The 12826-nt window shown below is 37.4% G+C and overlaps 1 protein-coding gene across 1 annotated transcript; it reads left to right on the top strand.

Annotated features, from left to right (window-relative positions):
- The first annotated feature begins 890 nt into the window (after positions 1-890).
- On the top strand, positions 891-11971 carry LOC131151031 (ureidoglycolate hydrolase). The gene is made up of 12 exons (XM_058102202.1): positions 891-1291; positions 1882-1967; positions 7263-7337; positions 7765-7893; positions 8704-8790; positions 8926-9128; positions 9221-9323; positions 9817-9908; positions 10057-10119; positions 10365-10605; positions 11171-11211; positions 11629-11971. Exons 1-12 carry the CDS (start codon positions 1091-1093, stop codon positions 11724-11726), a joined length of 1419 nt encoding a protein of 472 aa, XP_057958185.1. The 5' UTR covers positions 891-1090; the 3' UTR covers positions 11727-11971.
- Positions 11972-12826: the final 855 nt, after the last annotated feature.

Here is a 12826-nt window from a genome sequence, read left to right on the forward strand (position 1 = left end):
AATATCAATCAATTTTTTAAAAAATTTGAAAAAAATATTTAACTTTTTGGAGTGTCATGTAGCATACGATTTTTCTCGCAGTTCTAAACAATGAGTTTTAAAATATAATAATTAAGTTAACCAATTAAAATAAATTTAATTCTCATTTTAATTTTTAAATTTTTTTATTTTTATTTTTGTATATTTACTATTTTAATTATATTTTTAATTATTATTTGACTTAAAGACAAGAATGAACACCTTTCTAATCAATTTTTTTTTTCAGTTCTATAAATATTAACCAAACAAGTTGTTGATTTTTAACTTTTTTTTTTTATCTACGATTTTGGAATTTCATAAATTTTAATAATTATACTAAACAACTCCTTAAGATTCATCGAATACCAACTAAAGTGCATGCACCCATTTTTTTTTTTTTAATAAATTCAAAAGTAATGCCAAAAAATAAAATTAATTTTTGAAATAAAAATGGTTTTGATTACTTAATATTACACACACACTTTTGTCCCTTAGCAATTAATAGAATATACTCTTTAGGTATCTCTAAATTACATAATGGAACCCCTCTTTGTTTTTTTTTTCTTTTAATTCCTCCTAACAAATGCCCTTCGCCTTCTCTCTCCTCTTTCCCTGATTCTCGAGTGCGCTGACGCACGTTAGCACTACCTAATAGCCCCCTCCTCCTTTTTTTTTTCTTTTAAATGCGGATGCTGCATATTTTTTTTTAAAACAAACTGACAGCCCAAATTTTTTTCAAATGTACAAATTATCAAACAAATTTTATTATAAATCTCGTTACATGATGTAGCGCGATTACCTCATGTCATTTTAAGAAATATTTTTTCAAATAAAATATTATTTAATATATATTTTTTTTAAAAGGATAAATCGAAAAAAACTCTTCATCTCTGAGCTCGTGGAAGAGACATGCCACAGTTCCACTATAGCCATAGGCTCTTAGCCGATCACCGCTATTATATCATATTTCCAGTAACCCGACGCCCCATTAGCTGCTGCGGCCTCAAACTCCAACCAGTAATGCAAAAAGCTAATCAGTAATCATTTACCGAAGCACCACCAAACCTGAACAATGTCTCTGCGCTTCTCTCACTTCGTATCCCTTCTCCTGCTATCGTCCTGTTGTTTCTATCCAATTTTTGCGCACAGCGATGATGATCCAGCGATAAAAACCATGGAGGAGTTCTCCGGATACCCAAGTCATGCTTCCTCTTCTTGCGGACCAGACTGGATATCTTCACTCTCCGTCCGTTCTCGAGAGTTACAGCAACAGGTAGTGAACCATAGTTTCTTCAATCTCGCATAGTTATCATATGACTCGGTGTTTGTATTGTTTGATTGCTGATGTTTCTTGTCAAATTACCACTTTTGGTCTTGTTTAATTTTCTATTGTTCAATTATTGAAATTGGGTATTGTCAGGAAGATTGAAACCATGGTTATCACAAAACTCGTGATGTATATAGTTCCTTTTCTGTCGTTCCTACTTCCTAGGTATTTCGAAGTGTGTTTGTTTATTTTCAAATGATGGGGCAACTTGAGAATTTTAGTAGAGAATCACGGAATGTGCTATTTGACGTTTCGTGGGTATTGAAAATTTGAAAATGAGTCCATCTCTTCTGCAGAGTGGGAGATTGGACGATGCCTTGTGCCTGAGTGATCCTTATTTGTGCTTTGGCATGTGTAAATTACAAGAAACTGATTTCATTAACATTTCCATTTTTCCATAACACATTCCTAACTGTATTTCGTTTAGATAGTTTCATTTTGTGGATTGAATAGTGTTTGTAGTAATGAATTTCGTAGTACGTGTATGTGGATATTGTTTAGTGTATGAAGGTGATTGAGTTATTTTTCTTTGTTAGATTGATGAGCTATCAACTTTCTCAGATACGCCTGCTCCATCGGTGACAAGAATCTTGTACAGTTCGAAGGATGTTTTGGCTCGTAGGTATGATGGGAAATTATCTGATTTTGTTGACTATAAACTGATTATAAGCACATAGCAATATTTGAGACACAGTGCTTATAATGAATTAAACAATCATATTAGGACTATCTGAGCTTCAAACACTCAATTCAAATTTGTAATTCTTTGAAAGAATGAGGACCTCTCTCTGACCTTCAAATCCCCTATCCAATTTGGTAGTTTTTCATAGTTGTTTGTAAACTAAAACCCCCCACGTTAGGGTAATTTGAGTTTCAAATGCCCCACTCAAACTTTTTATGTTTTTGAAAAATAAGTATGATTACATCTCTCACTTCTAAATGCTCGTTTCAGTGTTGTGGTTTTTGTGAGCTTTCTACCACAAATTTGGAAGTTTTAACTATTTTCTAATTTTTATGACCCTGCAATACACAAATTTCCCTATTATGATTGGAAATTGTAATGAATTCCAAGAAAATATATCACAGCTCAGCCACCAAAATGAAACTAAGTAACCCACTCATTCTTAAATTCGATAATCTGTTACCCAAAAGGAGGGTAGGGACTCTGTCTTGAGATAGCATAGATTGATAATTTTTGACATCCAAATGTCCATCTCAGTTAAACATGTTTCCAGAGGTTTTTATTTCACTTTGCTAACAATATGTGGCCTGTGAGTGGTAAACGTGTTACTAGTTCTTATGACATGATGTATTGCTATATACATACTGTTTATGCAAGATTACAGTATCTTTGTTCGAAAGCCATGCGATAACTCATAGATGGTATCCAATAATTTAGGTTACGCTTGGTTCACGGAATGCCTATTCCCAAAGAATAGATTAGTTTTAATAGGTTAGTTACAATTAGTTATACAAGAAATTATGTTGTTACTATAAAGCAAATAACAATGTAAAACTTTTTATGAGTTTATAATAAGGAATAGACAAGGAATAACTATTCCAAATTTCACCACACGGATGTCTATTCTTTTCATATTACATTTTAAACGAAATAATTAGGAACATATAAGGAATAACTATTCCCTCGACTCTTAAATTTTAAATTATATTTTATCTTATTCCAAGAATAACTATTTGCAAAACCAAATAAGCCGTTAGTCTAAAATATAAGCTAAAATTCCTTTTTTGCTTTCATATCCATATCCTATTTTTTCAATAGCCAAGATATTGTTTCCAATTTGGTTTTATGTTTATATGTTACATCAGTCTTAGGTTGAACTTGCCCATAATCTTCCTAGAATTTGCTATTGTCTTTGTTGGGGGATGTGGCTCATATTCAAATCGGGGGCTTGTAGATTGGGCTTATCTGGAGGATTTTCCTTCAGGGGATAACTATAGATGTAGTTTAGTTTTACTAGAACTCTTCTATAGACATTAGATGGTTATATAAACATCATTATGCAACTCTAGATGGAATTAAGTTCCAAGTAAGCTTCAAAGATTGTTGCTTTTGACATTGATCATAGTGGAAACCCAAGTGCTGCTCTTATGGACATAAGCTTTGCTGAACCACATAAATCTTGTGCGTTCTGGTTGTGTTTTTTATTCTTCTTATTATTGTTTGATTGCTTCTTGAGTATATATCATCATCGAGTGATTGCACTAGTGGTTGTTGATTGTTTCGTGTTTGATTGTGAGTTTCCGCTGCGCGTGTTCAAGTTGAACGAATGTCAACAAGTGGTATCAGAGTTATTGGTTCTACAATGGCTGGGGTCTCTTTGATTAAGTTAAATGTGAATAAGTTCGATGGAACTGGTAATTTTGGGCTTTGGCAACGATGGGTGAAGGACTTGCTAGTGCAACAAGGGATGGTGAAGCCGTTATGCAGAAAGAAACCAGACGACATGAACGATGCAAGTTTGAAGGAGCTTGAAGCAAAGGCGGTTTCCGCGACCAAGTTATCTCTGGATGATGACGTGTTGTATCACGTCATGGATGAGGACTCGCCAGCGGCAGTTTGGTTGAAACTGGAGCGCCGATACATGTCCAAGTCAATTTCGAACAAGTTGTATTTTAAGCAAAAACTTTATTGGCTTAAGATGGCAGAGGGTTTGGACTTGGCTCAACACATCAACACATTTAATCAGATCATTAGTGATCTGGGACAAGTTAATGTGAAGTTCAAGGAGGAGGACAAAGCGTTGATGCTGTTGAATTCCCTACCTATGTCGCCTACATACGAGAATATGGTTACGACGTTGACTTGGGGGAAGGAAACCCTGGAGTTAGAGGACATCACGAGGGAATTGCTAGGGTTCCACCAAAGGAAGAAAGCTAGCGATGAGGGTTCACATGGTGAAGGGCTCGTGGCGAAGGCTAATCAGGATCGTGGTAGAGGCAAATGTTGGAGTGGACTGAGTGGTAATAAAACTCAGTCCAGGAGGAAGAAGAATGTTTGTTGTTTTAAGTGTGGGAAGCTAGGACACATGATATTGGGAGAAGGGAAAGGCAAAAGCTCAAAGGGGTTTGTCAAAATCTGTGAATATTGTTGAAGAAGGGGACTCAGGGAGCAGTGATGGTGAGATGCTTACTATTTCATCAGGTTCAGAACGCCTCGCGGGTTCTTGGATGTTAGACTCGGGATGTTCTTTTCACATGACGCCCAACAAAGCCTAGTTCACCACTTATAGAATGGTGAGTCCTGGTTCCGTTTTGATGGGAAACAATGTGGTTTGCAAAGTTATCGGAATGGGAGATATCAGGATCAAGATGTATGACAGTGTAGTAAGGGTAAGACATGTACCCAATCTACGGAAGTACGTGATATCATTGGGTGCTTTGGATTGTAACAGGTATAGTTACAAGTCCAAAGGCGGAACAATGATGGTGAGTGATGGCGTATTGATGGTGATGAAGGGACAGAGGATAGCAGAGAATCTCTATATACTACAGGGTAATACAGTTATAGGTGGAGGTATAGCTGGGAGTTCTGAGTCTAGAAATATCGTTTTGTGTAATGTAATCACACACAAAACGATAGGTATTCTTAACTGCATTGGTGTGGATGTTTGGGAATCGGTGAGGGTAGCATCACATATTGGACATGGGTATTTCGTGAGGTTATCACGAAAGGTTTGGGGGTATCTCATGCAGCACAAGTTGGAGTTGTTTGCCAGGTGTAACTTATGGCTGAGGTGGAGTGCCAGACCAAGAGAGAGTTCCTCAGATCAGATATTGCCGTTGAGTACAATGACATTCAAGGAGTTTTGTGAGTAGGGCATGGTGTATGCAGGGCTTGCAAAGGTTTTCTTGGTGAAGTCAGCGAGTATGGTGTGTTTCTCAGTTAATCGATCGCCAAAGGAATCACTAGATGGGAGAGTTGCAGGAAAGGCTTGGACTGGTGATGTGGTACACTTTGGAGGTCCAACTATGCACGTTTCTAGTGAAGTGGGATCTAGGCTTGGTGTTATGTTCGGACAATGCATCTTTGTAGTATATAAGAAAGATGGATTTAAGTTGAGTGATCAAATGACAAACAGGATGGCGATTGGTGGAGACATGGTTGTAGGTATTAAAGCCATGGAACAGCATACTCAGGTAGATGAAGAGAAACAAATGCTTAAAAGCTACAGTAGTAGCAATGAGCATGTTGTGCAGGTGGAGTTGGAGACTCAGGGCAAGAGTGCAGGGAGTTCTAACTCAGGAGACTTGCAGTATCATAGGATAAACTAGAACAAAAAGGAGATTGTGATATAGGAGGAGTTTTAGAATCAGGGCAGAAATGCAGGGAGTTCGAACTCGAGAGACTAGCAAGACCACAAAGAGCTTAGAGGCACTATCAGGCCACCACCCAGGTGTGATATGATGTCTCATGCAACCATTACTACTAGAAAGGATCCTTCTACCTTTCAAGAGGCAGTGCACGACCAGGAGAAGGGTAGGTGGACAAATGTCATGGTGGAGGAGATGGAGGTACTGTATACAAATCAGACGTGGGGGTTGGTGGTGCTCCTAGAGGGGGAGAGGGAGATAGGTTGCAAGTGGGTAGGTATTCTATGGTTTTATGTGAGTGACATGCCGATTGCTGAAAAGGTTTTGACTAAGGTATATCAGTCGAGGACTTTGTTGAAAAAGGAAGTTGACATGAAGGTGTTGAGTGCTGCCAAGATTATTCTTGGATTGAAGATTCGCAAAGTAAAGTTATAGGGAGATTGAGATTATCTCAAGGTGACTTTGTAGCTGCGGGGAGATTGGTGTCATCTTAGGGTGGCTGTATGGACAAAACTACATGGAGATTATGGTTATCTCAGGGTGGTTTTGGGAATCAGGTGTTGGTGAGGTTTAGCATGGTTGATGTTAAACTTGTCACCGGTACACTGTTGGCGAATTTAAGTAAACAATCTACCGCTCAGTACTTGGTGATAAATAGTGATGTTTGGGTTGTGTCAAAGGCTTCCTATGCTAGTACAGTTGGGTACATCGGCGGGCAACAGAAGGTTCCGTTAGTTGTGAGGTTTGCAGATGGAGACTACATAGGAGGCTTGGATGACAGGAGGCTTGCAACGGGATACGTTGTGGGAAGGCCTAATTGTTGGGAGTCCAGGGTACAGTCTCAGGGTGTGCTGGTTACAACTGGATCGGAGTTCTTGGTAGAGACTGAGGCTGCCAAGGTAGTATTGCGGTTCGAAGGATCGTTCAAGGAGCTGGGTGTTCAGTTTGATGGAGTTCCTATTACCAAAGTCAAGTTCAAGTGTGACTTGGACTTGGTTTACGTCTCCAAGTGATAGAGGGGAGGCGGATCTCGATCTACAGGCTCGGGTGGAGCGGCGGTTGTGCTTTCAGATTTCCAAGGTGGTGAATGTTCGCCAAGGTGGAGATTGTTGGGGATGTGGCTCATTTTCAAATCGGGGGCTTGTAGATTGGGCTTATCTGGAGGATTTTCCTCTGGGGGATAGCTATAGATGTATTTTAGTTTTACTAGAACTCTTCTATAGACATTAGATGGTTATATAAACATCATTATGTAACTCTAGATGGAATTAAGCTTCGAGTAAGCTTCAAAGATTGTTGCTTTTGACATTGATCATAGTGGAAACTCAAGTGCTGCTCCCATGGACGTAGGCTATTGCTGAACCACGTAAATCTTGCACTTTCTAGTTGTGTTTTTGATTCTTCTTATTATTGTTTGATTGCTTCTTGAGTATATTTAATCATTGAGTGATTGCACTAGCGGTTGTTGATTGTTTCATGTTTGATTGTGTGTTTCCACTGTGCGTGTTCAAGTTGAACGAATGTCAACAGTCTTACAGCATACTTAGCTGTCTTTGCATTTTTTCCATGTGCTTTTGAATGGCAGGTACATCAAGAACTTGATGGGACTTTCTGGTCTCTCTATCAGAGAGGATGCTGTTGGTAACATATTTGGCCGATGGTATGGTTTTCTCTTCATAGTCTATCTGTTCTTAATTGATTTTCCATGCCTTTATTAGAAAAAAGATTGTTTAATGGACTTACGGGCGGTTGTTGGGAAGTAAAATTTTTTATATCAATAGCATTTAGCTATGCCATTTCTCGTCAACAATTGGAATGGAAAAACAAGGTTAATTTTAGGGGAGGTGAACTCAGTTGTTCATATAGCTTTTGTTTTTTCTTCATAATTTTTTTTTAATCATCTTTGATAAAAATTTGAAGCTTCTCAACAAGGCTGCTGTCACAGGTTAACCTTATTTTCTTCAAGCAACCTCTTTTAGTTTGTGCATATGTATCAACATTTTTCTCTTCATTTTGTGGATTACTTGTTATTTCTTTGTTGTTTCATATTTCCTTGATTCGGCTTTCATATTATTTTCAATATGCAGGGATGGCTATGAACCAGAACTTGCTGCAGTTGCAACTGGCTCTCATATTGATGCTATTCCGTACTCTGGGAAGTTTGACGGAGTTGTTGGCGTTTTGGGTGCAATAGAAGCTATTAATGTGCTAAAAAGGTCTGAAACATGCCTAACCCATGTTGATGTGGGTTTCTGGAATTAAATTTGCTTTATTTTAGAGAAAGCATAGTCTTTAGGCTCATCCTGTTTTGCTCCTAAGCTGGTGAGTCTGACAGACTTTAATATGCTTAGTTTCGGAAATTTTCTATTATAGAAAATTCATTGACCACAAGTCCAAATGAAACATATATACACAGTTATTCTCCAAAATGTTGAGAATGCATTAAATGAACTGTGTAGTTTACGATATTCACTGAGCTGGTTGCAAGGCAGACTGCCCTTCCAAACCAAAACTGAGTCGAGAAGGAAGGAGAAAACACCTTTCTGAATCTGCAACATGGTTATGTCCATATCTTGAAGTCCTGCAACATATGTTTTCATAGTCAATTCTACTTCCATGTTTATCTATCAAGTTAGGTATAAAATGTGGTTTTTTAAGCAATACAGTTGTGCTACGACCTTTCTTTTTAGGCTTCACTAAAACATAACATCAAATACTATCCATATTTTCATAAGTTTAAATGCTTGCTTAAATTATTCAAAAAAAAGGGCAGCCAGGTGCACAAAGCTCCTGTGTATGGGGGTCCGGGGAAGGGGCGGACCATAATGAGTCTATGGTACACGGTCTTACCTTGCATTTTTGCAAGACGCTGTTTCCACACGTCGAACCCATGACCTCCACAGATCATGTAGCAATAACTCTACCATTGCACCAAGGCTCCCCTTTGCTTACAGTTACTCAGTTACTACAAATTCTTATAGCATAGCATCTATTTTCATGCATTTTATTAAGACTGAGTTTGGCAGGTCTGGCTTCCAGCCTAAAAGGTCATTGGAGGTAATCATGTTCACCTCAGAAGAGCCCACTCGATTTGGGATTAGCTGCTTGGGAAGGTAAGTGCAACAAATTGGAATCTTGATATCTACATGTATTAATGTTCTCTCTCCGTCTCTATCTCAATTGGTGAATGAATTAAATGCTTCCACCTTTTGTATTGAATTTTCTCACGAGTTATCTTTAATGTATAGCCGCTTGTTAGCGGGCAGTGAGGCACTCGAAAAAGCTCTTAAAAATGCAGTGGATGGTCAAAACATATCCTTTCTTGATGCTGCAAGATCTGCTGGATATGCAAAAGATCCAGAGGACTTATCTACTGTGTTTTTGAAGAAAGGAAGCTATTCTGCTTTTGTAGAGTTGCACATTGAGCAGGGTCCTATTCTGGAGGAGGAAGGCAGGTTCATTTTGACACATGTTATCAGTTGCTCAATAATAAATTTTCAACTTCTTTCAGCACCCATTAATCTAGTTCATCATTCAATCCAGGTATTTCTATTGGTGTTGTGACTGCCATTGCAGCTCCTGCAAGTATCAAAGTGGATTTTGAAGGCAGTGGAGGCCATGCAGGGGCTGTCCTGATGCCACACAGGTAACATTTTTTTTACAACAGTGCTTCTTTACTCCAGGCACAAGCAATAATGTATCAAATTAGGAACTTCTTCCTTGAGGCCCTAATTGCTCAGTGCCCATTGGGTTCCCCATTTCTTTGTTTATATTAATTTTCTTAAGTAGGACACATTTTTCCATCATTGTAATTGCTTGAATTAGAGGTGTTGTGTGCATTCCTCGTTCAAGATCATAATTTTTTTTTTTTATTGTTTTTTTCATTTATTTGTAAAGCTTTTCACTTTAAGGTTTGATTCAGATGTTCAATATTGAAATGTTTTTTTAACTCAAATATGTTTTGACATTGTGTTCTTATTCTTTATAGGGGGTTCTAGCTCTTAAAAATATAAATACTTTCCTTAGGTCTCAAATACTTATTCCACTTTATACTAGATTATTTATTACCACTTCGTTATTGCTTTACACTCATCTATTCAAAGTGTGTGCATAATATTTTTTCCCACCATCTGGAGCAGAAATGATGCAGGATTGGCTGCTGCGGAATTAATGCTATCTGTTGAGAAGCATGTATTGGAATCTGGATCTATAGACACTGTTGGTACCGTTGGTAAATATTTTTCCCTTCATAGCTAATCGTAGACTTAGTTTGTATAATGCAAATTAATCATATTTTGCAACTAGCAAAAGTCATCTTGTTGTAAATACCTCACTTTTAATAAACCTTTTGATTAAATAAATAACTCTGATTTTCCAAGGTATTCTGGAGCTGCATCCTGGAGCAATCAATAGCATCCCGAGCAAGTCACACCTAGAAATTGGTATGGAGCTTATTATTGTCCAAGATTTTCCTGGAAAAGTTACAGTTACCTTGCCTATTGGGAAGCAAAAGTTTGCCTGGTTTTGTTTATGTTTTAGAGATTCTTATCAGATAATCATTTTGAAGATATGGCAGCTGTTTATTTGCACGTTGAACAATGTCTTCAGGGTCACTTATAATCATTCAATTATCTCAATATTTTTTCTTTTCTTTTCTTTTCATTTTATACTTTTTTTCCCTTCACAGATACTAGGGACATTGATGAAGAGCGAAGAAATATTGTAATAGAAAAAATCCATCAATCTGCAATTAGAATAGAAGAGAATCGTGGAGTTCGGCTCTCAGAATTTAAAATTGTCAACCAGGATCCCCCAGCACTTTCAGATGAATCAATAGTTAAGTCAATGGAAGCAGCAACGAAAGACCTAAATCTGACACGCAAGTTAATGATTAGCCGAGCATATCATGATTCGCTGTTCATGGCCAGGTAAGAGAGAGAGAGACAAGGTTGACATCGATGGCTATGATAGACATTTTAACATTTTGAGCAGCCATCTAGGAACGGTTCTAATCTATGGAAAAAAAAAAGGGGGAATACTCTCATCTGTCATAAAATAATTTCTTGGCTTAATTCTTTTATTTTTTTGGGCGTTTTGGAGGGAAAAAAAATTGCATTGTATTATTTAAGGCTTTATTTGTGTTAATTAACTATATTCTCAGTTATTCTGTATTACTTTGAAATTCTTACTTCAGTTTCCAGGGCTCCAAATGAATCTGCTCTCCAAAAGAATTTTGTGAAAGCTTAGTTTACAGATAATATATGCATCTTTTAATTACTGTTCTGCCCCAGATTTTGCTCTTTGGTATCTAAAACTTAAAATGGACTCTGGATGCTGTCTTTTTCTCCATCTCTAGTACCGTGTTATATAAATTTGAATGGAAATTGAAATTTTATCTATTTAAGGAAATTTCAGATTGTAAAGACAGATTTTGCGTTTTCAATTTTCTTGGTCACGGATAACTGCTGATAATGTGATGCCACATTCTTGCAGAATCTCACCAATGGGCATGATTTTCATTCCATGTTACAAAGGTCTGAACTTTCTTGTCTCTTTCAATTTTCTGTGAATGACAAATGTTACAAAAATGGAACCATTTTTGCATCTGTATAGTATTTTTTTTTTCCCCTGCAACTCTTGTGCAAGTGATTGATATTTCAAAAGCTGAATCATTTTTTGCATCAGTATAATAAAGTTTATTTTAAGTTATAAGTTAATAATTTTGCATGAGTACAATAAATTAATTTTCAAATTAAAATCAATTAGTTCTGCATTGGAAGTTGTGTTGTGCAGATGAGCACTAAATTCCTGTGTAATGAATCATTGCATTTGCATGACAAAATTCAAAGAACAAAAGCTCATGTACATGCATTCTCCTACCCACAGCCATAGGGGCAATTTTGTGTTCAGTAATGTAGCCAACTAATTAAAGTCGCCTCCTGGTTTTGCAGGATACAGCCATAAACCTGAAGAATATGCCTCCATTGAGAATATTGAAAATGGGGTCAAAGTATTAGCATTAGCCCTTGCCAAGCTATCGCTGTCTTAGCACATCCACAATTTCACATTGATCAAGGTGCCTTTCAAATCAAAGTGTGCTTTCTCCATTACCTTCTGTATTATCATTTTTCATAACCATTGCAAACATAGAAAATGGGTGCAAGGGCTTACCCTCCTCCACAAGCCCCCCTTGTATTTGAGTGCTCCTTCTAAGAGCAGACCTTCAACAAGAATTTGCTTTCCTTGTGGACGGCTTTCATAATGTTAATGAAGTAAAAAATGTGATGTTCTAAATCCAGAGTTTCAGAATGAGCACTGTTATGAATTTCTTCAAATTTTCCTCCCCAAGACTTCAATCTCATGTTCCTTTGGGTTCTCCATGTTGACAGCAGTGAGTGCTTGCTGTGTATTGTTGACAGCAGTGAGTACGTGCCGTGTATTGTTGACAGCAATGGAGGACCTGCAGAGTATTGTTTACAGCAATGGAATGCTTGCTGTGTATTCTGTATATCATTTATTGAATACTGTGTCTATATATATAGACTTTGCAGGAGGAATCAAGGAATATAAAATAGTGACAATTTTAATAGAAGAGAATATATTTGGTTACAAGTTATTCTGTTGTAACTGAGCCCCTGCTATAGCTGAGCTGTGTATAGGAGCACATAGGCTAATACGCCCCCTCGAGTCCAAGGGGGTGTCAACCACGTCGATACTTGCTTTAAAATGATTAAATCTTTCTGCTACTACCGGTTTGGTGAGAACATCCGCAAGTTGATCTTTGGAGCTACAAAAGAAAATTTTGAGTGTATTGGCAGCTACACGATCCCGAGCAAAATGGTAATCTATATCCATGTGCTTTTTTTTTTAATGAAAAACTGGATTAGTACAAAGGTATGTTGCACTAAGGTTGTCGCACCAAAGTGATGGTGCTTGAGGTAAAAATAGACCAAGTTCCTTGAGAAGAGTTTGAAGCCATAGTAATTCAGTAGCTAAAGATGCCAAAGATTTATATTCAACTTCCGTGGATAATCGAGCTGCTATTTTCTTTATCTTAAGACTCCATGAGATGAGATGATTGCCAAGATAGATGCAAAAGCCACCGGTTGATTGTCGATCATTTGGACAACCACCCCAATCTGCATCCAA

This window comes from Malania oleifera, chromosome 3 (genome assembly GCF_029873635.1).
Source record: "Malania oleifera isolate guangnan ecotype guangnan chromosome 3, ASM2987363v1, whole genome shotgun sequence".
In the NCBI taxonomy this organism is placed as follows: Eukaryota; Viridiplantae; Streptophyta; class Magnoliopsida; order Santalales; family Ximeniaceae; genus Malania; species Malania oleifera.